This window comes from Solanum verrucosum, unplaced genomic scaffold (genome assembly GCF_900185275.1).
Source record: "Solanum verrucosum unplaced genomic scaffold, falcon-dt-bn FXZP01000183.1, whole genome shotgun sequence".
Taxonomy (NCBI): Eukaryota; Viridiplantae; Streptophyta; class Magnoliopsida; order Solanales; family Solanaceae; genus Solanum; species Solanum verrucosum.
In genome coordinates this window covers 5559819-5586279 of record NW_026020430.1, presented here as the reverse complement: position 1 = coordinate 5586279, position 26461 = coordinate 5559819, and the positions used below count along the sequence as shown (strand labels likewise).

General features: G+C 34.4%; 2 protein-coding genes across 4 annotated transcripts; both read right to left on the bottom strand.

The window, feature by feature from the left end:
- Positions 1–472: 472 nt before the first annotated feature.
- Positions 473–22223, bottom strand: LOC125807380 (ARM REPEAT PROTEIN INTERACTING WITH ABF2-like). Of its 3 annotated transcripts, XM_049487076.1 has the most exons (20): positions 21929–22223; positions 21454–21614; positions 20848–21020; positions 20637–20757; positions 20466–20540; positions 20253–20347; positions 20015–20090; positions 19788–19895; positions 18163–18291; positions 17985–18053; positions 17782–17841; positions 17411–17534; positions 17177–17316; positions 15992–16055; positions 15831–15910; positions 15380–15444; positions 15179–15296; positions 14978–15102; positions 14783–14868; positions 473–489 (listed from the first exon to the last, which is right to left on the bottom strand). In XM_049487076.1, coding segments are annotated over exons 1-20 (2130 nt in total). In that variant the 5' UTR covers positions 22188–22223; the 3' UTR covers positions 473–487. The 3 variants fall into 3 exon arrangements, 2 of the variants coding, with proteins under 2 accessions (XP_049343033.1, XP_049343034.1); XR_007441662.1 differs by lacking the exon at positions 473–489 and having other exon boundaries at positions 14795–14868; positions 14978–15092; positions 21929–22210; XM_049487077.1 differs by lacking the exons at positions 473–489; positions 14783–14868; positions 14978–15102; positions 15179–15296; positions 15380–15444 and adding an exon at positions 1085–1151 and having other exon boundaries at positions 21929–22210.
- LOC125807381 (fatty-acid-binding protein 1) lies at positions 3986–9984 on the bottom strand. The gene is made up of 4 exons (XM_049487078.1): positions 9548–9984; positions 8256–8505; positions 5402–5493; positions 3986–4383 (listed from the first exon to the last, which is right to left on the bottom strand). Exons 1-4 carry the CDS (start codon positions 9951–9953, stop codon positions 4244–4246), a joined length of 888 nt encoding a protein of 295 aa, XP_049343035.1. The 5' UTR covers positions 9954–9984; the 3' UTR covers positions 3986–4243.
- Positions 22224–26461: the final 4238 nt, after the last annotated feature.

Sequence of the window (26461 nt, the reverse complement as noted above, 5' to 3'; positions counted from 1 at the left end):
ACTCTCATTAATTTACCAGAGATCATTGTCATATACATCTAGCAAATAGATACGGATGGATTATCTAAAGTATGAAAGTTGGATGGATGAGAACCCCCAATAATAATAATACAAACATGTAATCCCACAAAGTAAAGTCTAGAGATAAGTTAAGTGTAAGCACACCTCACCCCTACCTTGAAGGAAGAGACTATTTCTGATAGGTCCTCAACAGTACAGATGAGATCCCAATAATATTGTGGATATATTACATCATAAAACCCGCAATTTATCTGTAAGCTTGTTGTGAAAGAGATTTAGGAGCATGGCTGGCGTCGCAACTGAACTTCATGCGCTACACTAAACATCACAACAAATCTGGAATTGCTAGCGATGAGAGGTTACACATAACTCTTGCAATTAGAGACGAACGAGTGGAATAAAACCCACTTCCTCTACATTTTACATCATATTCTACATTTAATCAAAGAATAAAAATGAACCTAAATCTCTACATCAGAGGTCAGCTTGAATTGGCCTGCTCAGCACCCTAACAAAGTACGCACGGTATTAAACGTTGAATCAATTGTGAATACCTACATGTAACAAGATAATAGTGTGTTAATACACAATTACATATTTGTTTAGGATGTCTGTTTTTCTTCCAAGAAATGATGAAGCAAAAGGATAGGAACCTGGACATACCATGGCATGACACTTAACTTGTCAAACTTCTCCAATCTGAAGACAATGAAAGCATTTCTTAATGACAAATGCATTGAAAGCCTCCGATAACTCAAACATCAGAGAGACATTTTTGTACTGAGATATCCTACAGAAGATAAGAAATTATCAGGAGAAACCCGACATAAATCCTCCTCTAAGACAGAAGGTCCCCAGCACTCACCTGTGCAATTGCATACTCACACAGATGCTTAAGGCCCTTAAGAAGATATTGATCAGCAGCCCTTAGAAGATCCTGTGCAACATCCATATTAACATCAACAGATCCCGTGTATATGTACCTGCAAACAATAAACATTCCTCTCTTCAATATTGCTAGATTGATTTGTATCCCAGAAGTGACAGATATTAAACAGCAGTGCACCTCATCATCAACTCAAAACATCCCATGGAATGTTGGGAATCTCTATATCTATGGCGTCTCTCTCCTGCAATAAATAGATAACAGATCATCAGAGTTTTGTACTCCATATTTGTGCATTCAGCCACGTCACACTTGCAACATTTCAAATAAAGATGTTTGCCTTTTAGCAATTTTGCAAAGACCATTTGATAGTCGATCTAAATTTGTCAAAAGGGAAAGGTAAGCAGTAGAAGACAAATTTTGGGAGCAAAAACAGCTTTCCGCTTGTGTTGCTAATGATCAATTTAGAAACCAACAAACCTAAAAGTAAAAGCAATAAATCTTTATGCCAACTATTCTACTTACCCTGTAGCCACCATCAAACATTACTCGAAATGCATCAGAAGAAGAAAGTAAGCAAATTCTGTGGGCATAAAACCCTTTGCCTGGAGAAGGATCAAAAAATCATTAAGATACACCATGATATGAAGAAGATGACAATACTTGAATCACAAAACTGCTGCTACCTTCAACTAAAAATGTCACATCAGATAGCGTAGAATTATTTACATACTGCTCACCCAAATAGACCTGCATAAAGAAATGCACTAGGAGAAAATAAGGAAAAGAGATGTAATATAGGATCAAATACATTGTCTAATTACTGCACCATGAATGGTCATGAACAACCTCTAAGTCAATTGAGAAAGAAAAGACAGAAAGCGGACATACAAACTAAAAAACATGAAAAGCAGACAACATTATTGATTGGTGAAGAAAGTGAACATCAAGTAAACTGTGGCGAAAACAGCCTATGGAATCTGTCAACATGCGAACCCTCCTCGAACACTCACCAAAGTGAAGACGAGTTACTACCAAAATCTAAATCCTTAAATGTAGGGATAAGCAAAGCCCTCATATTGCCTAATTGATTCTCAGAATACACCAATCATGCCAGCAATTAAGGGTCAGTGAGTGGAGTTTTCAGAACTCAACTGTTTTGTATTACTAAGACCATAAAAGATTGACAAGGTTATAGACCTGAATAAAAGATCGACAAGAAAACCAAGTCTTGGTATACACACCCTCCCAGAACCAAAAAAATATTGCTCAGTGAAGCAAATTTAGCATATCAAGAGAGGGTTCTATGGTCTTCTACCCCTCATCAGCATAACAGATACCATCCAAGAACAAATAAAAGGCATATCATACTCTAAATAGATGCTTTTCTCATTATAGATGTGGTATAAACAGCAGCATATAACACAAGAAGCTGTCACAACGTGAGAAGCAAACTGAACCACAAGATGGGAAGAAACTGCACGACCAGAGTTTTTAAGCAGTAATTCAAATGGTTGGTAAAGTAGACATTGTATAAAATTTGCATAACAGCTACATTATAACTTTCAAGTCTTGACTCTAGAGGTAACACTAGCAAAACTTGGTTTAACATATGTTTATAAAGTAAATGGTAAAAGCTTCATAAATCATCACAATCAATGATTAAATTTGAACATTAGACAGTTCACCGTACATCTTCAAAATGCTTGATGATTATACGAACATAGCTTAGTATTAACTCGATGCGAGAAGCACCAAATGTAACAGTGAAAATTAAATAAAAACCCATAAATGACTAAGGGCCTTACAGGATAGACTTGAAGTTCCTGTTGAGAGACAGAATTGGTAGGAAACACTAGTATCCAATCATTTTGGTAACAGTCCTTATTAATGAAATTGTTCATCTTCTTCACAGTGGCAAGTAAGTGCACAAATAGACCAAATGGTACATGCAATATACAGAGAATATTAAAGTACCAATTAACGTGGAATGCATTCAATAACAAAACATAGCTCCTATTGTATAAGCAAGTTCATGTAGTCAATAACAAAAAATAGCTCCTATTGTATAAGCAAGCTCCAGTGTAGTTATTTTGTATTTTTTGTACAGTATCAATATTGTAGTATTTTTCCAACAAGGGAGACAACTTCACATAACGTTAGCCAATTACTACTTAATTATATACACTGTTCGAATTGTGAAGCATTTGATTTTCTCATACTAGATCCCAGTTGATCGACTAGTTGGACTTACCAAGAGTGTCACCAACCTGGGAAGTTCTACTAGAAGCCCACATATGGAAGTCAACATTGTCTCCATTCCAACTGCCGGAATCACCAACATTGTACACTGTGCCGCCAATCACGGTTGTGCTGAATAAATAAAAAACAACCATCATCGAGAAGAGAAACACGGCTTCCTTTGTGAAGATCATGACTTGACCTCCAAAACAGAAAAACAGTAGGTGTTCTGGAAATTCAAAAGGAGCTACTTAGAACTCAAGGGATGTTGTAGCAGCACTTTTGCATGAACTATCAGTATACAACTGTTCAGCAGACTTCTGCTGCTGAATGCACCATGATGTTTGAGTGAATAAAGAGCCAAGGCTGATCTGGGAGTCCAGTAGCACTCACAATTTGTGCATGAATTGAGCTAATTGTATGAGTAGAATGTGTTGCATGCTCTAAGAAAGCTATGCTTAAGTGTAATACTTATTTCAGTGTGACTGGATATAACTTCAATTAAGAAAGAAAAAAATCTGTCTCTCCAAAGAATTACCTTAGTAAAAAAAAAAACACCAGTGTAATCCCACAAGTGGGGTCTTGGGAGGAGGGTAGAGTGGTAGAGTGTACACAGACCTTACCTTTGAGAAGGTAGAGAAGTTGTTTCCGAAAGACCATGGCTGGATAAACAGTGAAAAAGAGGCACTAGCAACAAATGTAAACAACAAGAAGATGATAATAAGAAACCTTAGCAGTAAACACTACTAAGGTTATCTAAGTTGTTCTCCAACCTTAGTAGTAAACACTCCAAGATGCATTTCAATGAGGTAAATAAAACAAATTTGGTGACCAAGCCAATTATGCTATAAAAATTTCAAAGCAAAATATTACAGGAGTAGAGAAAACCACTCATCAGCATATAAAACATAGATCTAAGTTCAGTTTGCAAGAGATTAAATCTCTACTTCAACTATTTAAAGAGAATCATCCAACCAATAGAACCTAACATGAGTTATGTAGAACTTCTGAGGGGGGGCAACAGTTGAAACTAGCCAATATCAGCACAACTCAATTCCTTGTGTTGATAAAATTCTCTTTATGCTAAAGAAGTAGCTACTTGTGAAGTAGAGAAGCCAAGTTCGACTCGACATCTTCGTTGGCTTTGTGATCAAATGACTCATCACCAATATATAGGTCTAGGATTGATCTGCATAAGAGTTTGCTTTGTATGCTTCCCATTTCCTTTCCATCAACTACAAAAGAAAAATAAACAGAACCTAAGCTTCATCTAAGTGATTGATGCTAGAGCAAACTTTAAGCAAACAACTAGAAAGAAAAAAGATCAGAAACTAATATATTGCGAATTTAAAGAAAACCAACAAATATTTTAGTTATTCTTCTATGGTCTATGGAACTGACGGGCAATTAACTAGCTCATCAGTTTCTTACCTAAAATGCATGTAGAACAAATCTCAACCAATACTTCGATGCTGTTTAACTTAAGTCTATTTTTTAATATGGAATGTCTTTAACTTATTTATTAGTTACTGTGACAGGTGTATCAGCCATTGGTAATAAAAATCATCACTAGTATTTTGCGGAAGCATATTTTCAAGAGCTAACAGGCTGATAATAAAAATCATCACTAGTATCTTGGCGAAGAATATTTTCAACAGCTAACATATAACAATTTTTATTTTATTTTTTTGGTTTTATAGACAGTGAAGCTGGTAAAGACCAGAAAATCTATATCTGTGTAAAAGAGAATAGGGATGGTTGATTGGTGTAATACTACACAAGCATAATTTCCAGCATGACATCGGTAACCAAATTCAGGAAAATGTTTAGCCACTTCCCACAAAGGAAATGTAAGGGTATAAAATGTGCCAACTGACAGTGCAATTAGGATATTTATGGTATTGTTCTTGTATAGCGCTCACTTGAAGTAATTACTCTTCATTGTAGCCTCTAACATACTGCTTCGAAAGCCAACCTTATTAGGGAAATAACTAAAAGAAATTAATGTTTTATGTATCCATTCAATAGCTCTTCAATAATTTGAGCAAGTGATAGCTATAACATTTTATTTTTTCTCAAAACGCACAGACACACATGCACGTCTCGTAGGCGTATACACTGAGAGATTGAGAGTCTTCGCTTCAAAAGATTCGTATCAGATCGAAATATCAACATTGTAGAAAAAGTGGAAAAAAGACAGAACTTTGAGCTGTTCTTTTCCAAAATACTGTCAACAGAAATAAATCATCTTACTTGTTGTGTGGAGTATGTAGTCATGATCTCTGGAGAGTTCAATGATAGATCCCCGAGGTAATTTAATTTCATCTTTAAACTGGGAAGTGAACCTACAGTTGCAAAAGACATTTTTGGTTATATAAGAACTAGGGAACTTATGAAAATATAATATAGATAGAAGAAATATTTATAATATGTGCATAAATATAATATATATCCAGTCGTATAAGTGATTTCATAAAGAGAAATGTTTGGTCAGTAATTATATGACTTCCAACAAAGTCATAAGTTGTTACTTTGGACCAAAAATAATTATAAACTTACGATAATAAAAAATTCGTATAAAATATAAAACAAAAAAATTATGGAGAGAATATAAATAAATAAATAATGCAACATCATTCTTATGATCTTAATTATTAAGAAAAGGAAGAAGAAAATACGAAATTAATGCACAATTTTTCAAACTCTAATGTGATCATTTCAGAAGAGTCTTACAATGTCTTTATTTATAGACATTCAGATTTTTACAATAAAGAATAAAAATGAATGCAGAAATAGTAATTAACACAATTCTTTTTATTATTATTATAATAATAACAATATTCTTGGCCAAAGAGAGGTGTCAATTTTATTCATTCATTGTTGTTATTTTTCCTCTTATTTTTCATCATTATCTAAATAAATATTCATATTTTTAATTTTGCCTCTATCCTTTATTGTAGTATTTGTTTTCTATTTTATTATTTTATTTTTTTTCTCTTTTCCTTCCTCTATCCTACTTAATAGTAACTTTTTATAGTAACAAAAACACATCTTCCTTAGGATCTTAATCATAAGAAACATAAATGGTTCTTTGTACTGTAAAAAAATATCATAAAAAAGCCGTATTTCAATATTTGATATATATTCAAACTCTAATCTATCAATAATAGTGTTTGAACCTTGATAATAATTAGCATAAGACAAAGTTACGGTAATTAATTTTCGTCTAACGAAGTACAAACAAAATGCTCTTACCTTCCAAACTAAGAAATTACATAGAAAGAACACAATGCACATTCCTTCATTAGGACCTTAATCATAAGAAAATAGATTTTTAAAAAAATATTAATGAATCAATGCACAATTTTTGAGCTCTTGTCAACACTCCCTCTTACTAACTGATCAATATCTAAGTGTCCTCTTTATTGAGTCTACCTTTACTACAATAACAAAACATGGAAAACACGACTTCAAATATGAAATAAAAAGGATAATCTTGAGTAGGAGTTTCATGAAATAAAAATTATCATTTTATATGGACAAAATAGAGGAATTTTAAAAAAAAAACATAAATAGTTTTTGTACAATAATATTGTTGAACATTGGTCAGTAGTTAATATTATTACACACAAAGTTACAATAACTAATTTGCATCTAAACAAAAATACAGACTTGCAATTATGAAAAATTATACAAATTCAAACTAAAGAAGTTACATGGAGAAAACACAAACATACACACATCTTCCTTAGAATCTTATCATAAGAAAATAGATAAAAATAAGAATACAAAATAAGTGCCCACTTTTTTGAGCTCTTGGCCGACACCTTTTTTGTCAAATTAATCAACATTCAAGAGTCTTCTTCATCGTGTCAAGTTAACACATGGATTTGATAATAGAATAATACTACAAAGAACAATGAAATATAAAAAATAATCTTGAGTAGAAATTTCATGAAACAAAAAACTTGTGAATTTATATTGACAAAAATGGAGATATATCATAAAGTATCTTAAATTTTATAATTTAATAGTTGGGGGTTATGAATATGAAAACTTAAAAGTCATGAAATTAATTATATTATTAAGAATAGAAGTTTAATAGATATAAGTTATGGAGGTGAAACTTTAAAAGTAAATAAAGAAGGAATAAAATAAATAAAAAAGATAAAAGAAATACCTTTATACTAAATAGAGATATAAATTTCTTGAATTGAATAAATAAATAAATAAGTAAAAAAAGAACAAGGAAAGGAAGAGAAGTGACTTAAGGAAATGTTATAAATGTCATAAATGATGAGATTTAGGGAACAAAATCGTAATTTATTTATTTTTAAAAAAAGACTTTATATTTTATAGAAATATAAGTTTCTTGAATTGGATAAATTAAAAAAAGTAGTGAAAAGGAACTAAAAGGGGGAAAAGGTGATTTAAAGAAATGATATAAATATCATTAGGGAAGAAATTAAAATACTAAAAAGAAGAAAATGAGAAATATTAAGGAAAAGAAAATAATAGCATTTAATGATAAAATAGATTAAATAGGACTATTGATAAAGAAAGAATTAAATGTGACTATCTTTAATATTTAGGTGAATTTTTTGTATTTTAAAATTTGAAAAATGGCAAAAAAAAAAGATAAATAGCTTTCTAGCCCTTAGAAGCATGCCACATCAGCATGTCACATCAGCATGTCTAACATTCTCCTTTATATATATATATATATATAGATTGGAAGGAGGCAATATTAGTTTAAGGGTTGAGAAACAATAAAGTTTCCGTTTCCAAAAAAAATCTTGTGGGTTAACCTGTTTGCAGCTCAATAACTCTATTCAAGAAAAGATGTGACGTATGTAGCTGAGAGATAATTGATCACAGTTGGGCAAAAGAGTCCAGCAATAATGTTAAACACTATGATATCGCAAGGCATCATATTTGAAAGGCAACTTGAGTAAGGTTCCAGAATACATATAAAACATAATAATTTAGAGTGCAAACAAATGAAGTGCTTCATCCAGCTTTGGCAGGCTTGTTTCCCTGTGGTGATATGGTAATTATTCCAAAAAAGGTTGAATAAGATATGAATAATATGAGGCTAAGGAATTACCTTTGGAGCAATTCCTTGTTATCATATCCCCCAAACTTATGTAATCTGCTGCCAACAGATTCTTCAAAAGCACTGCGCACAGAATTAATGCTTAGTCTGCCATAGACTATTTGAAGCCTAACAGTCATGCGTATATCGTTTTCCATGAGATGATTTCTCAACTCTTCCTTTTGCTGCAGTTCAGAAACAGAGTGCCGTCCATGCTTCTCAGCCAGACACTTCTTTACATCAACATCATCAGCATACACACCTAGAGAATGCCATATTGATATCACATTAGATAAAGGCCATATTTAAAGTAAACATCACCTTTACTTTGAAATGCAGACAAAGAGTGTTATAATGCATATCCCCCCTGATCATATAAAGTAAGGTCCAATAGAGATGGCGATGAGATTCTCAATTATGATACCACCACAGGTTTAATTTTTATGCACTGACCAGGGACGGAGCTAAGTTGTAGAAAGGAGATTCAATTGACTTCCCCTCGTTAAAAATTTTACATTGAACAAATAGAGCAAAAATGAATTCTATATTGGTATTATTTCACTATTGAAACCCCTTGATACTATTGAATCCCCTAGATAGAAGGCAAAATTCTAGGAAAGTGGCAAAGGGGTTACACAATTACTTTAAGACCTATGTTCAAATCTCATGTATGAGAATCCTATTATTTTTTTGAATCCCTTGTATAACTTCCTGGCTCCACCACTGGCACTGACGGTGCAAGAAACTGTATTATGTTGCTTCAAAAACTTAATCCAAGTAACATGTACAGTAAGCATGAGTTGATAAGCCTACACAAGCTGTTAACAATTGATAAGCCCACGATCCCACATGAACTGCTATAAATGGTAAAGCATGAATTGAGTTCTGACTGGGAGTGTAGTGTGTACTCAGACCTTACCCCCAGCTTGGAAAGTAGAGAGATTGTTTTCCATATGCCCTTAGATCAAGAAAAAACATAACAAAGAAGCTCGGGAAAAGAATAACAGAAGTGAAGAAGCCACGACAAAATACATCTTGAAAATAAAAAAGGAATAAAATCTGGAAAAAAAAATGCAATGCTACAATTACTAGTATGGAAGGATAAGTGCGACAACATGTCCTCCATAACTTCCTATTGCCATAGAATTGGAATTCATTTTATATATTTGAGCATTTGTGCTCCACACAAGGATCACAAAAATTAAGAACCTCAACTACAGTATAACAACATTTGCAGAAGAGACAGAAACATAAATCGATAAAGAGCAAAAACAATAAAGTAAATTGCAGTGACAATTTGGTACCATAAGCATAGACATCAATGTTTTTCAATCCAAAAACCGCCTTTTTACGCAGCCCAATTCCAAGGAGTCGCTGAGTATCTTTCAGAATTGACGGAAATGCCATTCCGGCCCTGGATTCAGTGACCGGAGCTGAGTTATCTGCTAGAGAAACAGAACCCCACAAAGGGGATGAATGATTTTTGTTAGGTGAGAAATTGGAAAGTAGGAAATTCATAGCATTTTCCAGAAACGGATTTTTGGGGCTTTGAGTTATGGCAATGATCGCTCCGGTGGCAGCGAGGGCTGAACCGCCGGACGCGAGGGCGACCGCGACGGTGGAGAAGGATCGAGATGGAGCATCTGAAGTGGCTGAAGACGGAGTCTTGTGGGGCTGAGAAAACAAGAATGGAAAACGCAGAGAAGCCATTGTTTATTTTTTATTTACTATGGTTTGAGTGTATTTTATACTAGGAGTACTATATAGTTTTAACAAAAAAGGATAGAGTAATTCTTTTCTTCCATAGTGTTTTTTCACTTTTAGTGGTGTGGAAGGCAAGAATTTCATCTTCTAGGCTTTTTGATTCATGAATATCATTTGGATGCATATTAAAAATAGGAAAAACTACATAATTAGACATACTTAACTACCATATATACATATATTATCTATAGTTTAAAAATATTACTCTTAATACCACTTTTTAATAATTATACCATATATCTTAAAAAATTAAATCAGATATGATATTGAATAATTATCTTAAAATTTAAACTCCTTAATAGAAGGTACATTAACAATTAACCTCCCTCAATCTCCTTCACCAACTATATATCTCTCCCCCCCCCCCCCCAACCCCACGTCCTCTGCCATTTTTTCTCTCTTCCTTCGTCCTCCTCATAATATCTAACAAAAACGATTTTGGTTCATATTTGAATCCCAGGCGTATCTACATGTCATATGCACATGTCATTCTTCCATATGTCTGATGTTTGTGTATCCAAATGTCTTATGTATCTTCCTTTCATCTATATATCTACCGTTCTTCTCCTTATTCTATGTATTTTGTTTATTTATTAAATGTATATGTATTTTCTATTAAATATATATGAGTTGTAGAGTTCATATTACTCTAAAGTTTGATTTTATAAACTTTTACAAATTAGGTTTTACATTATTTGCTAGCTTTTGTTGTTTCTCAAATTTTAATGAATGACCATTCATAAAACAGGTCGAAAATAGATCTAAGTTTAAGAATGATCCTTTAAAATTGTTGAATACATGTATCTCACCTTTAATTCAAATTAATAGCACGTATCTCGATTTTTAATACTGTTGGATACACATATCTCACTTTTAATGATACATGTATCTCGCGGTCATGATTTGTTCCTAAAATTTGTGTGTTTCAGTTGCATTTTATATTTAGATCCACATAATCACATGTATATACTTACTATGTATTCGAGATACATGTTTTTGAATATAATGTATGAAATTGATACTTGATACATCAAATTAATACTAGATACGTGAAGTTAAAACTAGATCATATAAATAGATACATGAAATTAATAGTTGACACATATAATAAATACACGAAATTAATACTAGATACTTCTATGATACATATGAATGTACTTGTATAATACTCATGTATCTAAGTATTTAGTTTGTTGGATACATCATATATAGATAATAGATACATCAAATTAACGAATTTATTATTTTAAGAGTACTAAATGAAATTAATCAAATTACATGACCAAGATATACATGCTTTTGTTTATTACTAATAATATAATGAATTTATTATTTCAAAGAATAATTTTGAAATAATAAATTGAAATTAATTAATTATAGATACACTCCTTGATTTCTGCCTTATGATAAGCGATTTGATTAATTTAAATTTTCAGAATTAATTATTCAGATATATCCTTAATTACTCCTCTAATTAAGGAAATTGGTTACAACCTATTAATTCAAACAAATAAAATATGTATCTCATACATGTATCTCCAGATTCAATCTTATGTATCCTAAGTATGAAAATATGGTAGAGGAAGTAATATTTGAAACTATCGAGAATCTTATTAATTAGGACCTAAACTAGTGGGATTTATGTAGTTTGGCCTTAAAAATATTCATTTTTTGTAAGTGTTTCATGCCTGCCAATTGTGGAGTTTTATCTGATTTAAAAAAGCTTTAAATTAAATAAATATTATTAATATGTGTATTATTTGTATATTATTATTTGATATGTTTCATTTTATGTGAAACTATTTTTTTGGTTACTAAATTCGTGAAGAAAAGAAGATCTTTTGAAATCTATTATCTTAAACATGTCATTATATTTGTGTCATAGTTGCTAAGGCCAAATAAGAGTTTTAAAATTAAACTATCTATGGTTATAAAAAAAATTAGTGCTCTTTTTATTAAATCAACTTGGAGAGAGTAAAGGACGTTGATATGTTGAGCTCTATTTTACTATCTAGACAAAGATTTCTACTCTGGCTGGCAAATCAAGATAACTATTGATAAAGGAGAGAATGAACAAATATGTTGTTTGTGTGAATGAGGAGTCCTAGCTGCATCTATTTATTTTTTTAAAAATGTATGTGGATAACAACAGTCACAATGGTGAGTTCAGAGAAAGAAAGTGTTATCCATGTTCAATATGGATAAAAAAGAAAAATTGACGACAATCCATAAAGGAACTGGCAACTGCAATTTTGGGGAAGACAAGAAACTGAAAACACTTAAATTGATTAAATGTAAATATAGAGTTAGTTGTTACACAGATTAACAAAAGAGATTATAGAAAGGATAGAACTAGTAAAAGGCTCTAGGAAATATAGTTATATAATTCAAAAAATTGTAACTAATTGGTTTTTACTGATTATGAGGTTGGAGATGATTAACACTCTAGTTCTGATTCGGATCTTATGAGTGCTCTTTTAAGTGTAAATATTGATTGTCTAACATAATCTTTCACAGTTTACCCAAATTTTTTTTTTTTTTTTTACAGAAATCCCACTTTTTAGTTTACTTATTAGCATTATCTCCTATAAATTTTACAAATTTCCAAAATCCCTGATTTTCGCTCATCAGATTAGTGTATCTCGTGCATCAGATTAATGTATCAGCACTTATATTATTGTATCTCGCGCATCAGATTAGTGTATCATGTATAAAATGTATATCAGATTAGTGTATCATGTATAAAATGTAATGTATCTTACTTAACGATTAATGTATCTCGCGCATCAGATTAATGTATCAGTACTTATATTATTGTATCAATTTGAGGGATTTCTGTAATTATAAAATTTTAAGGGATAAATTATAATTTTGCCCTAAAAGTATGTGATTTCTGTAATTTACCCTTAAAAAAATGGGAAAATTACGCGGTTAAGCAAACTTATACTACTTAATTACTCATCATAGCTATAGTTTGCTATAATTATCACTCACGACTAACATTATACATTAATTACGCGGGCTGACTTCGAGTTTGTATAATTCGTCAGAATATACAAATACATATGTATAATATACAATTATCTAACCTATATACATATACAATTCACCTCTCCCCACTCTCTGCCCTCTCTCGCTCACCTCTCTCCTCTCTCTCCCAATCTCGCTCGCCTCTCTCCTCCCTCTCCCAATCTCGCTCGCCTCTCTCCTCCCTCTCCCAATCTCGCTTTCCATATATACAAATATATATGTATAATATACAATTATCTAACCTATATACATATTCAATTCACCTTTCTCCACTCTTTGCCCCCTCTCTCTCGCCTCTCTCCTCTCTCTCCCAGTCTCGCTCGCCTCTCTCCTCCATATAACATGTAGCTACGAATTGTAATTATCAAACAATAGCTATGGAGAGTAATTAAACTATTTTTGAGTGGCTATATGTGAAAGTTCCCCTAAAAAAAACGGCCATTAGGCCATTACTCCTTGGACTTGGCCCATTTTCGGTGGAGATTCAGTTCACTTCTCTAATGGTCTGGGCCTGGCAACTGAATAGAGGTCCAATTTCCATACCAAATTTTGGTCAGCTCGTTTAGGGTGTTGAGATTGCAATCACCTATATTTAAGAAAAATTCCATTTACATCATATACACAATTTGATTCTTAATTAAGTACTGTTTTTTGCAGACACTTTCAACTAATTTCCCAAACGTATGTTAAACTCATATAAGTTTTCGTAATCTCTCTCGTTTAATCAATAAGTTAATAACAAAGATTATACTTCGACCGAAAAGACTTACTAATAAGGCCTCATTTATGATAGAAGGTTTTTCAGTCCTTATTTATTGGCTCATATGTAGATAGTAAAAAAAAAAAAATGATTAAATGAACGTTGAGCCTCGCTAAATTTTTAAACATAACTGACCATAAAATGAGAATTGGTCTAAGGATCATACAAGCCATAAGGAATATCAATTCATATCTCACATGCCAGCAATGAGGAATAACGTAATTTATCGCCCCGGGTAAATTGCACAAGAAACAAAAAGTGATCATTCACTAAAGAATTGTCCTAAAAAGAACAAGCAACGAAAAAATTCTGAATCAAGAATTTAAATGGGTCTCATCATGTAAAGAAATAAAAAATTTAAACCTAACTCAACTCATTAATGGTGTATCATATGAATTCCGAAATTATACAGGGAAACCAATTCTACATATCATAATCTATGTGAGACAACTAATTAATGTATGTATGTTATACTCGACTTGATTATGCTGTCTCAAAATAGAACGTGATGGACCAAGTTGTCAAGGACATTTACATCTAGCAAATAGATAGGGATTATCTAAAGTGTGAAAGTTGGATGGTGTATTTCCATATCCCACAAAGTAAAGTCTAGAGAGAGTTGAGTGTAAGCACACCTCACCCCTACGTGAAGGTAGAAACTATTTTTGATAGACCCTCAACTAAGAAAAAACAGTATAGATGAGGTCTCAATAATATTGTGGATAATTTAGATCTATACATCTTCGTAAAACCGGTAATTTATTTGTAAGCTTGTTGTAGAGATTTAGAAGCATGGCTGGCGTCGCAACTGGACTTCATACGCTACATTAAACGTCACAACAAATATGGAATTGCAAGTGATGAGAAGTTACACATAACTCTTGCAATTAGAGACGAACGAGTGGAATAAAACCTACTTCCTGTACAATTTACATCATACTCTACATTTAATCAAAGAATAAAAATGAACCAAAATCTCTACATCAGAGGTCAGCTTGAATTGGCCTGGTCAGTGACCTAACAAAGTACGCACGTGTCTCAGGTAATATACGTTGAATCAATTGTGAATACCTACATGTAACAAGATTACAGTGTGTTAATACACAATTACATGTTTGTTTAGCGTGTCTTTTTTTCTTCCAAGAAATGATGAAGCAAAAGGATAGGAATCTGGACATACCATGGCATGACACTTAATTTGTCGAACTTCTCCAATGTGAAGACAATGCAAGCATTTCTTAATGACAATGCATTGAAAGCCTCTGATAACTCAAACATCAGAGAGACATTTTCCACTGAGATATCCTACCAAAGATAAGAAACTATCAGGAGAAACCCGACATAAATCCTCCTCTAAGACAGAAAGGTCCCCAGCACTCACCTGGGCAATTGCATACTCGCACAGACGCTTAAGGCCCTCGAGAAGATATTGATCAGCAGCCCTTAGAAGATCCTGTGCAACATCCATATTAACATCAACAGATCCCGTGTATATGTACCTGCAAACAATAAACATTCCTCTCTTCAATATTGCTAGATTGATTTGTATCCCAGATGTGACAGAGATTAAACAGCAGTGCACCTCATCATCAACTCAAAAACATTCCATGGAATGTTGGGAATCTCTATATCTTTGGCGTCTCTCTCCTGCAATAAATAGATAACAGATCATCAGAGTTTTGTACTCCATATTTGTGCATTCAGCCATGTCACATGACACATATGCTTGTAACATTTTATTTTATTTTTTTTGATTTGCACCGGGTGTCCGAGTCTCTTTGAGCCCCGACTAATCCCGGGGGTGCACAGGCCCTCGGCAAGGCTTGTAACATTTCAAATGAAGATGTTTGCCTTTTAGCAATTTTGCAAGACTGTCTGATAGTCAATCTAAATTTGTCAAAAGGGTAAGGTAATCAGTAGAAGACAAATTTCGGGAGCAAAAACAGTTTTCCTCGTGTTGCTAATGATCAATTTAGAAACCAATAAATCTAAAAGTAAAAGCAATAAATCTTTATGCCAACTATTCTACTTACCCTGTAGCCACCATCAAACATTGCTCGAAATGCATCAGAAGAAGCAAGTAAACAAATTCTGTGGGCATAAAACCGTTTGCCTGGTGAAGGACCAAAAAATCATTAAGATACACCATGATATAAAGAAGATGACAATATTTGAATCACAAAACTACTGCTACCTTCAACTAAAAATGTCACATCAGATAGCGTAGAATTATTTACGTACTGCTCACCCAAATAGACCTGCAAAAAGAAATGCACAAGGAGAAAATAAGGAAAAGAGATGTAATATATGATCAAATACATTGTCTAATTACTGCACCGTGGTTATGAACAACCTATAAGTCAATTGAGAAAGAAGAGACAGAAAGCGGACATACAAACTAATAAACATGGAAAGCTCAGACAACATTATTAATTGGTAAAGAAAGTGAACATCAAGTAAACTGTGGCGAAAACAGCCTATGGAATCTGTCAACATGTAAACCCTCCTCAAACGATCACCAAAGTGAAGACGAGTTACTCCCAAAATCTAAATCCTCAAAATGTAGGGATAAGAAAAGCCCTCATATTGCCTAATTGATTCTCAGGATACACCAAGCATGCCAGCAATTAAGGGTCAGTGAGTGAAGTTTTCAGAACTCAACTGTTTTGTATTACTAAGACCATAGAACAGTTGACAATGATATAGACCTGAATAAGAGATCGACAGGAATACCAAGTCTTGGTATACACACCCTCCCAGAACCAAAAAAATAACGCTCAGTGAAGCCAATTTAGAATATCAAGAGAGGGTTCTAAGGTCTTCTACCCCTCATCAGCATAACAGATGCCAAGAACAAATAAAAGGCATATCATACTCTAAATAGATGTTTTCTCATAATAAAGTTGGTAAAAACAGCAGCATATAACACAAGAAGGGTCACAATGTGAGAAGCAAACTGAACCACAATATGGGAAGAAACTGTACGACCAGAGTTTTTATGGAGTAATTCAAATGGTTGGTAAAGTAGACATTGTATTAAATTTGCAGGACAGCTACATTATAACTTTCAAGTCTTGAGGTAACACTAGCAAAACTTGATTTGACATATGTTTATAAAGTAAATGGTAAAAGCTTCACAAATTATCACAATCGATTAAATTTGAACATCAGACGGTTCAGTGTGCATCTCCGAAATGCTTGATGATAATACGCACATAGCTTAGTGTTAACTTGATATGAGAAGCACCATGTAACAGTGAAAAACTAAATAAAAACCCATTAGTGACTAAGAGACTAGTATTACTCATGTTAGAACTTAAGAACCAAAAACCTGAACAAAAGCTTTGCCAGAGTATGAGCATTAAACTGCGGAGCAAACCTGAGGTGTAGGAGATGGAGGAGCTGCATCTACGGGTGAAAGTGAGCTGGCTTTGTTAGCCAACTTGCATAAAGCTACAGAACCATCTCTTTGGTGCTTCAAGTTTGTTGATACTAGAAGCTCTAAAAGCAATTCCAATCCTACAAGAACATAGTCCACATAGTGGATAAACTGTCACAGCCTAACCAGCACACCGAGAAAAGCTGAGTCTGAGTATAGGTACAGATCACATACCACCATTATCGATAAATATCATCTTTTGGTCATCTGGTGAACAAAGATGGGCAAGCACCAGAGCAACTCGTCTTTGAATAACCTTTTCCCCAACACGCATCAAATACAACAAATGGCCTAATACCTTCAAAAGAGGGCAAAAAGGTTTGAGATATAACCATCAGTAACCATAAGACTTAACAAAGAAATTTACCATATTGAAGGGACAAGAAGGAACTGGACAATGGGGGATACACCACATTTCATAGCTAGAAAAAACAAAATTAACTTGGCATTCGTTAGCAAAAGAAATGTACTCATTGCATCATGTGCTTCACTGCCAACAAATAAAGTATGCATCAACAAATTCCTTGCAACAAATAGAAACTCACCCGTCCATGAATCTTCTCTTCCAATCTTTTCAATGTCTTCGCAACACAATCTCTAGTTGGCTGAAAAATGAGTGAACACTATCAAGGGTCATGACAAAGACTTAAGAATAATGAGAAAAGCATCATAATTCTATGAAATTATTTCTCCTTTAAGTAATATTTGGCACAAAATAACGATCACGGGAAGAAAAAAAGAATAATACTTGGACAATAAATTCTCCATCCTGAAGCTTTTGAACACCTCCAACCTTTACAAGATCTGTAACATTATCCTATAGCGAAAAGTTGCACCCGAATCAGATGAGATGTAACACATCGTTACAAATTTAAAAGTACAAAATCTGGTTATAATAACATTATTGTTTGGATAAGTTGTTACACCTCGTTATCAGCAAGCCCATAAAGAGCAAATGCAGCATTATGTTGCAACGATCCATTTTTTGAATCAAGAAGCTTCAATAATGGGACTATACCACCGCAATGAGCAATACCAGCCTGATTGTGTGTGTCCTGAACATCAGGGAACCAATAAATCCAATCAACTAGAATGCATGTAGAGAATTCTCAAATCACATGAACTCCTAAACTATTAGATAGAGCACATTTCTATGTACTTAATTATGTCTTCAACATGCCTCTGTACATGCAAGGATGATTCTTTTGTCATGAGTCAAGCAGGTGAATATACTTCTTTTTTTAAATGGGTGGCAATGAGACTCAAACCCAAGGTTCTGCCCTGATATCATGAAGTGTATTTCTAGTTCATCCAAAAGCTTAAGTTGTTTCTGAGACCCCACTTCTATTTATTTAATTATATATTCAACATGTAGATTATTGAGTATTGGAATGTAATGAGCTAGTATAGAAAAAATTCATATAGCAAAGCCTAAATAGTTTTGGACTGAGTTGTCGCTAATTGACTGAGAAAGAAAGAAAAGAACAACCCAATGCGATGGAACTTTCCAGTCGTACTGCACTATAATTAAGAGGAAAAAAAGAGCTCCAAGCTTTGACCCTTCACGCACTATTATGATATAATCACAACGTTAGCATTATCCCTTAAGAAAATTATGATAAAATGTAACTGCCCAATAGAAAAGGTGTAAGTGCCAAGCAACAACAATTTAAACTACTTTAGGGAACCCTATCCATGTGCAGACAATATTTCACGACATGAAATAAGGTCCACTTGAACAGCAAGACAGCATTTATTGTTTTTTGATGAGTAACAACAAGATAGTGAATTTAACTGTTAATTGACAATACATGTATACCATGAAAGGAAAACAAGTCAGTTTTGAATTGAAACCACTCATGGAAACTGCACAATGGTGCAAAGGAACCACTACTCACAAGCATGATTCCTTGTTTTATTCATTTATGTTATTCCTACGTAACAAGTTATGTTAAAAAAGTGGGCAAGTCAATATATAAGATAATCCAGCATCTTTAATACATGAAAACAAACTAAAAACAAGTAATCAAGTTCCCATCCAAGATCTATCATCCAAGTATACAAGTCAAACTTCAATCGATCAACAAAACCTCAATCCTAAAAGGGGTAACCCATATGAATCTTATGTAATCATTCCACTCCATCAAGGGACAAGCCATGCCAATTAATCATCCGACATACAAGTAAACAAGAAAGTAAATTCTTGAATCCTAAGCTCGCAGAATAATTAGAAAAACATGGTCTAATTGGAACCAATACTACAATAATATTCTTTGGTATAAGGTTTGATTGGAAAAGGGGGTAAGACCATGACAAAGATGTCACAGGCACATATCATACTTGAAAACAACCTCAATAATCGTGAAAGGCAAGTCCATGATCAACAACTATCAACACAAGTAATGCCAGAAAATAAATCTGAATGGTAAACTTACAGAGTACTCAGAGAAATAGTGGCCCAGGGGACAACTACTAACAGAACAGAAGAATTACTTGATAACCACAAGAAAACAAAGTACCCTAAAGAAGCTCTGTAAGGATTTCAAGTCACCTGTGCCAACCTTCCAAGGGCAAAGGCTGACATTTCCCTAAGTTGAGCATCCATAGATTGAAGCATCTCAATCAGTGGCGGTACAGCACCTCTTTGCACAATGTGAATCTGCAAAACCATCAGAAAAAAAATCCAAGCATAAATCAGATTAAGTTGCTTTAAATGCCAATAAATCAATAATTTTACTACTCATTAGGACATTAATAGAGCACAGTAGCATCATCAACCTTGCAGTCTGAGTCGGTTGCTGCAAATTGTCCAAGCAATAAAGCTGCTTCCCTTTGGCTTTCCGGACAGGAGGAACTATCATATAAAAGAGCTTATTTCAGAAGCCATCAAGAGGAAAAGAACAAACCAAATAGTAGCATGTCTACGTCCATTAGATGGAATCTGCAAATGATAAGCATCTATGGAACAGAAGTTGTACATGACCAGCCACTCAAAAATTATAAGATCCAACACTACCTAAGTAACCCAATGACAGGTTGTAAAGCTCCAGCAAGAAGAACGTCCTTTTTGATATTTGGTGACGAGTGCACCAAATTTCCAATGACTCCAACCTGACATCCCACAATTTTATTATGTCTACCACTTGAAGCATGGCTGTGACTTTATACCTAATTATTTATAAAAACAAAAAAAGAGCTAGTAATATGAACTTGCAGAATGATGCCTAACCGCTTCATAGTGTATTGCAGTATCTTCGGACCGTAGCATTAGAATAAGAGTAGGGAGTGCATTGCATTCAACAATCTGAAATCAAATCAGAGAAATTATTCTAATAGAACAGATAACACAAGAAATTCAGAGATACTTTTATAAATCAGAATAAAGATTAAAGCCACTAGCCTGATTTTTGTTCTCATCATTTTTAAATGCCAAAGTTCGCAACGCTCCTGCAGCTGCTCTTTGCACCTTTGCATCAACGAACTCAAGCAATTCAACAAGTGGAGGAATACCGCCCTCAATCCTTCACATACAAAATAGAGATGAAGTGTGAATATAAGTTTTCTTTTGTTTTGCTGTAGTGACCAAAATTTTAGAGAACAAATAAGCTAACCTAACACGAGTTTTGATGCTACTATTTTCATGGGCAAGATTAGTGATTGCATCAGCTGCTCTCCGGATAACACCATTGACAGCACGAGAATTTGGTGCAGTTTTATGCCTTTTCAACAGATCTACGAGATGAGGTAGAGCTTCAGCATCAACAATAAGTTGCTGGTGCTCCGGCTGTCAAGAAACAGAAACAGTTTAAAACACCTCCATCTAAATTATGAACCAATGAAGGGCCTTACAGGGTAGACTAGAAGTTACTGTTGAGAGACAAAAAAAATTGGTAGGAAACACTAGTATTTAATCATTTTGGTAACAGTCCTTATTAGCGAAAATTGTTCATCTTCTTCACAGTGGCAAGAGAGTGCACAAATGGTACATGCAATATACAGATAAAATTAAAGTACCAATTAACGTGAATGCATTCAATAACAAAACATAGCTCCTATTGTATAAGCAAGTTCATGTAGTCCTATTGTGTAAGCAAGCTCCAGTGTATGCTAAAGTGTGGATAGTACGGAGTAATTCGAAGAATCATCTGCCCTAATAGCGAAAATTGCCTTCTCATATGTGCTTAACTCTTAAGAGAATAAATATGATTTATACTAACTTTTATAGCTAGAAGCCCAAGCGTAAAAGCACTTCCTTTCTCGACCTCATGCTCATGCGGCATCTGTCCACCATCTCCTTCACTCCCAAGGGATGGCACTTGAAGATGCTTCACCAAAGCTGGGACAGCACCACAGTCTACAACCACATTCACAATTTCCTCTGCAACACAAAAATCCTCAAATATCAAAATCCAACTTTCAGGCCCAAATTGATTGAATATAAACCAATTCAACTCTCTGCATGTACTTCCCAGGACATTCAGCACTCTATAAGAACTTTGACTAACATTTGTAATGTTCTAATACAGTACTTATCGTGCTGTTTTTGGATATCTAACTTGTATTTTTTAAGAAAAAAAAAATTGTTGAATAAATCCAGTAGAGTTTAACTTGGGAAATTAGTTGAATTAACTCCCGATAGACAGAAATGTACATGAAATTTTCTGATCCGCTAGTAACGAGATATTGAGTTACCGTTCTTAGCTAGCTCAGAGAGAACATGAATAGCACGCTTGGCAGAGGCACGATCTGCTTCCGTCGAAGAGAAAGTAGATTCGAGAATCTCCACTTGCGTCCGAACCTCAGGAGCGAGATCTTGATGAGCATCATCATCATCATGAGAAAACGGAGAAGAAACTTTACGATCATCTTCAAAATCTCCTTCGAGCTTTCTCCTCAAGCTTCTCCTCCCGGAACTCGAAGATTGTTTGCTCCGTTTTGCTTGGTTCTCCATGGAAGAGTGGATGGAGAGAGGAGTGGTGGGTGGTGGTGGTGCGAGCAGTACAATGAGTGTGCGTGTAGTGCGTGTGGGGTAGTTTAGGGATTTAAATGTTACGCACTCCTCTATTTTACTTTGAGTTGAAAAAGTGACGGCGTTTAGATTTTTATTCTTACGTGGGTTTGAGGGATTCGGCGTTTTAGGAAAAAACAAAAATTTGAACAGATTTTGCTCTCTCCCGCCATTATTTCCTTTTGTTAGAGCGCGAGAATCTTTTAGGCGGCCCAAAAAGTCCAGAATACACAAACCCAAATCGGCTCCTTTGGGCTGACCAAGTCGTGGGCTAAAAAACCTTTGACAAATTTTTGGTCGATACATGCAAATGTCAAAGGTAATCATTTACTTAATTTATATTCTTAATTTAAAGAATTGTGCAAATATAGTCCTTGAAAAAGTAGATAATTTTTATTGGGGTTTAATAATTTGATGTCATCTAAACTCTAATGTATTCTTGTAAGAAGTAATAGAAGTTTTAGATGGTATTCTAAAAGGTTCATAAATGAAATAGTTATTCCAAGAGGAAAGAACCAGTGAAATCTTTCGCATTGTTTGGTTTGCAAACAAATTATATGGTGATTATAATTTCATGAACATTATGTGGAACAAAATATTTATCCATACACTGTAAGAGTGTTATATGTTGTATAACTAGGAGTATACAAGTCACATAAGTTGTATACCATATCGACTGTTGAATCACATTGTGAATCGTATATATGTTTGGTGATACACTCAGTTAATCAAACTACAAGTATCAAGTTTAGTATACTGACAGCGTACAAAGAATACTTACGCACTCAAGATCAGTTACAATGCAATCACATAAATCTATCATATAAACATTGTGTAATTTCACCCAAAATCAATGTTGGTGAACGTAATTGAAGATAACTAGATCACATGAACTCACAAGGAGCTATTTAGAAGAAGAAAGAGAATAAGAGACTCTCATTGATTATTTCTCAAAAACTGTGTATTACAATCCAGACACTAGTATATATAGCTCATACTTTGAATGACTCAGTAACTGCCTTGTAACTAACTATATGTGAGTTTGTTATAACAAACTCATTACAAAGACACTTCTACCCTTAACTGTTATTAACTACTTTTAACTAACTTCTTTAACTAGCTTGTCAACAGGGAATATCTCATTACTCCCCTTCAAGCTAGGAGGAACAAAGATGTTCAATACTCTTAGCATGGATAACAGATATTCATGTTGCAATCTGGACAGTCCTTTTGTCAACACATCGGCAGGCTGTTCTTGTGTAGGAATGTAGTCTACTTTGATCAGGCTTTGTTGTATCATTTCCCTTATAAAGTGACAGTCAATCTCTATATGTTTTGTCCTTTCATGGTAGACTGGATTTGCAGCAATTTGTATAGCAGCCTTGTTATCACTATAGACTTGCACTGGCAATTGAACTTCAACTCCCACTTCTTTCAGCATTCCAAGTAACCATACTAACTCTGAAACAGTAGAAGCCAGACTCATGTACTCAGCTTCAGCTGAACTTCTGGAGATTGTGTTCTGCTTCTTGGCTTTCCAAGACACCAAAGAATCACCTATCTTGACCATGTAACCTGTGACAGACCTTCTGGTAAGTGGACAAGAAGCCCAGTCTGCATCACAAAATGCAGTTATTGTTTCATTAGAAGAACTGGCTAATAATAGACCTTGTTCAAGCTCCTTTTTTAAGTATTTGACTACCCTTAATGCAGCCTCCATGTGTGACTTCTTAGGTTGTTGTAGAAACTGACTTAGTGTTTGAGTGCTAAAAGATATGTCTGGTCTGGTCATGTTGAGATACAACAACTTTCCTATTAACTTCTGATATGTTGCCTGATCTATCAAAGGATCCTCAGAGACCTTTTTATCTTCTACTTGCTTATCATATTGCCTTGAAGTTAATTTGACATTGACATCCATAGGAGTTCCTGCAGGTTTGGTTGTTGACATACCAACTTCAGTTATAAGTTCAAGGGCATATTTCCTTTGATTCATCAGTATACATTTTGATGACCTAGTGAACTCAATACCTAGAAAGTATTTTAAATCACCTAAGTCCATCATCTTGAAAATCTTTTGTAGTGACTGTTTTGTTTCTTCTATCAACTGAAGACTGCTGCCAGTGATTAGCATATCATCCACATATACAAGTACAATACAAACTCCAGATTCTGACTTTTGAATGAACAAAGAGTAATCATACTGACTTTGTTTAAACTTGAGACTAGTGAGAGCTTCAGTTAGTTTATGATACCATTGTCTTGGAGCTTGTTTAAGCCCATATAATGACTTTGTTAGTCTACACACCTTCTCCCCTTGACTGACAAAGCCTTGAGGAAGTTGCATGTATATCTCATCTTCTAGATCACCCTGTCGAAAAGCATTGAACACATCCATCTAATGGATATGCCAATGCCGTGAGGCAGCAATAGGCAGTATAAACCTTACTGTTACCATCTTTACCACTGGTGAGAAAGTCTCTTTATAATCAATGCCCTCTTGTTGACTGTACCCCTTTGCAACTAGCCTTGCCTTGAACCTTTCTATTTCCCCTGTAGACTTGTATTTGACTTTGTATATCCACCTACATCCTATAGATTTCTTCCCATGTGGCAAATCAGTGATCACCCAAGTCTTGTTGTCTTCCAAAGCCTGCACTTCAGCCTGCATAGCTTCTACCCATCTGTAATCCTTAACAGCCTCTGAGTAAGATGCAGGTTCTGTCAATGAAGAGGTAGCAGCAATATAGCATTGATAGGAAAGACTTAGGTGATTATAGCACATGTAGTTACTCATAGGATACTTTACTTTGTTAGAGGTAATAAAGTCCTGCATCCATAGTGGTTGCAGCCTAGTTCTGGTAGACCTTCTATGCTCAGTTGGTGCAACACCCTCTTGAACAACAACCTCTTGAATTTCTGAAATTGGTGTTGCCTGAATGTTATCATCCGTTGACAGATCTCTAGCATCATACTCATCTGAGTGATCAGGTGAAGCAACTACCTGATCACTGATCTCCGCACACTGAATCTGTTCACTTCTATTACAACTAGATGACACAGGAACTGTGATATTCAACTCCTGAACAAACACTTCTGAGCCCTATAGCACATCTTTAAACATATGTTGTGCAGGTGATTCCTTTGCTTGTGAGAAGGAAAACACATCTTCTCTGAATAGAACATCTCTACTGACAAAGAATGTTTTAGTAGATAAATCAAATAAGACATATCATTTTTGAATTTCTAAGTATCCCATATGAACTGTTGATGTGGATCTTGGTAGCATCTTATCATGTTCTTTCAGATTCTTGGCAAAGCATAAACACCCAATTGTTTTGAAATGAGACAGCCTTGGCTTACTGCCATATAGCCTTTCATAAGGAGTCTGAAAGTTGATCACACTGCTAGGAATTCTATTAATGATATAAGCTGCAGCTAGCAAACAATGTCCCCAATATGTTAAGGGAATTTGTGCCTGAAACCTTAGCGCCCTTGTGACTTCAAGCAAATGTATGTGCTTCCATATCTGAGAAGACTTATGTGACAGCCAATGCAGTAGTTGTTTCACCTATGACAGTTTTATGTGTATACAAACCCCCTGATTATTCACCAACTTCCTTCACCTTCCCACTGTAGAGCTCCTGGAAGACACAACAATTAGAGAAAAAGGTAACTGAACAACCTAGTTCCTTAGTCACTTTGCTTACAGACATCAGATTGTGCTTAAATTCAGGCAAGTAAAATACATTGGAAATAACACTGTTATCTGATAAAGCACAGGATCCCACATGAGTTACTTGAGTAGTTTCTCCATTAGGTAAGTATACATACTTAGGAACCTCTAGTTTTATTACTGACCCTTTAATAAACATATCCAAGTCAGAGACCATGTGATTTGTAGCACCTGTATCTACAATCCATACTAAATTATTAGAAACAAAGAATGTTTTACCTGCAGTGTGAGCAGGATGTGTAGCACTGCAGTCAGTAGCAATATGATTTGTCTTTTGTTAATAGCCTTTGAGGATATGATCATACTGATCCTTTATAAATGTACACCCCTTAAGTAACTGTTTGACCTCTAATTCAGCTTGAGTCACTTGTCTAGAGTGTGTAGAACTTGAACTTTCAACCTCACTTTGATCAACCTGAGATGAATCTGACTTTCTTCCCCATTCTGGTACTTGGACATTGGTATTCAAACCATAAGAGAA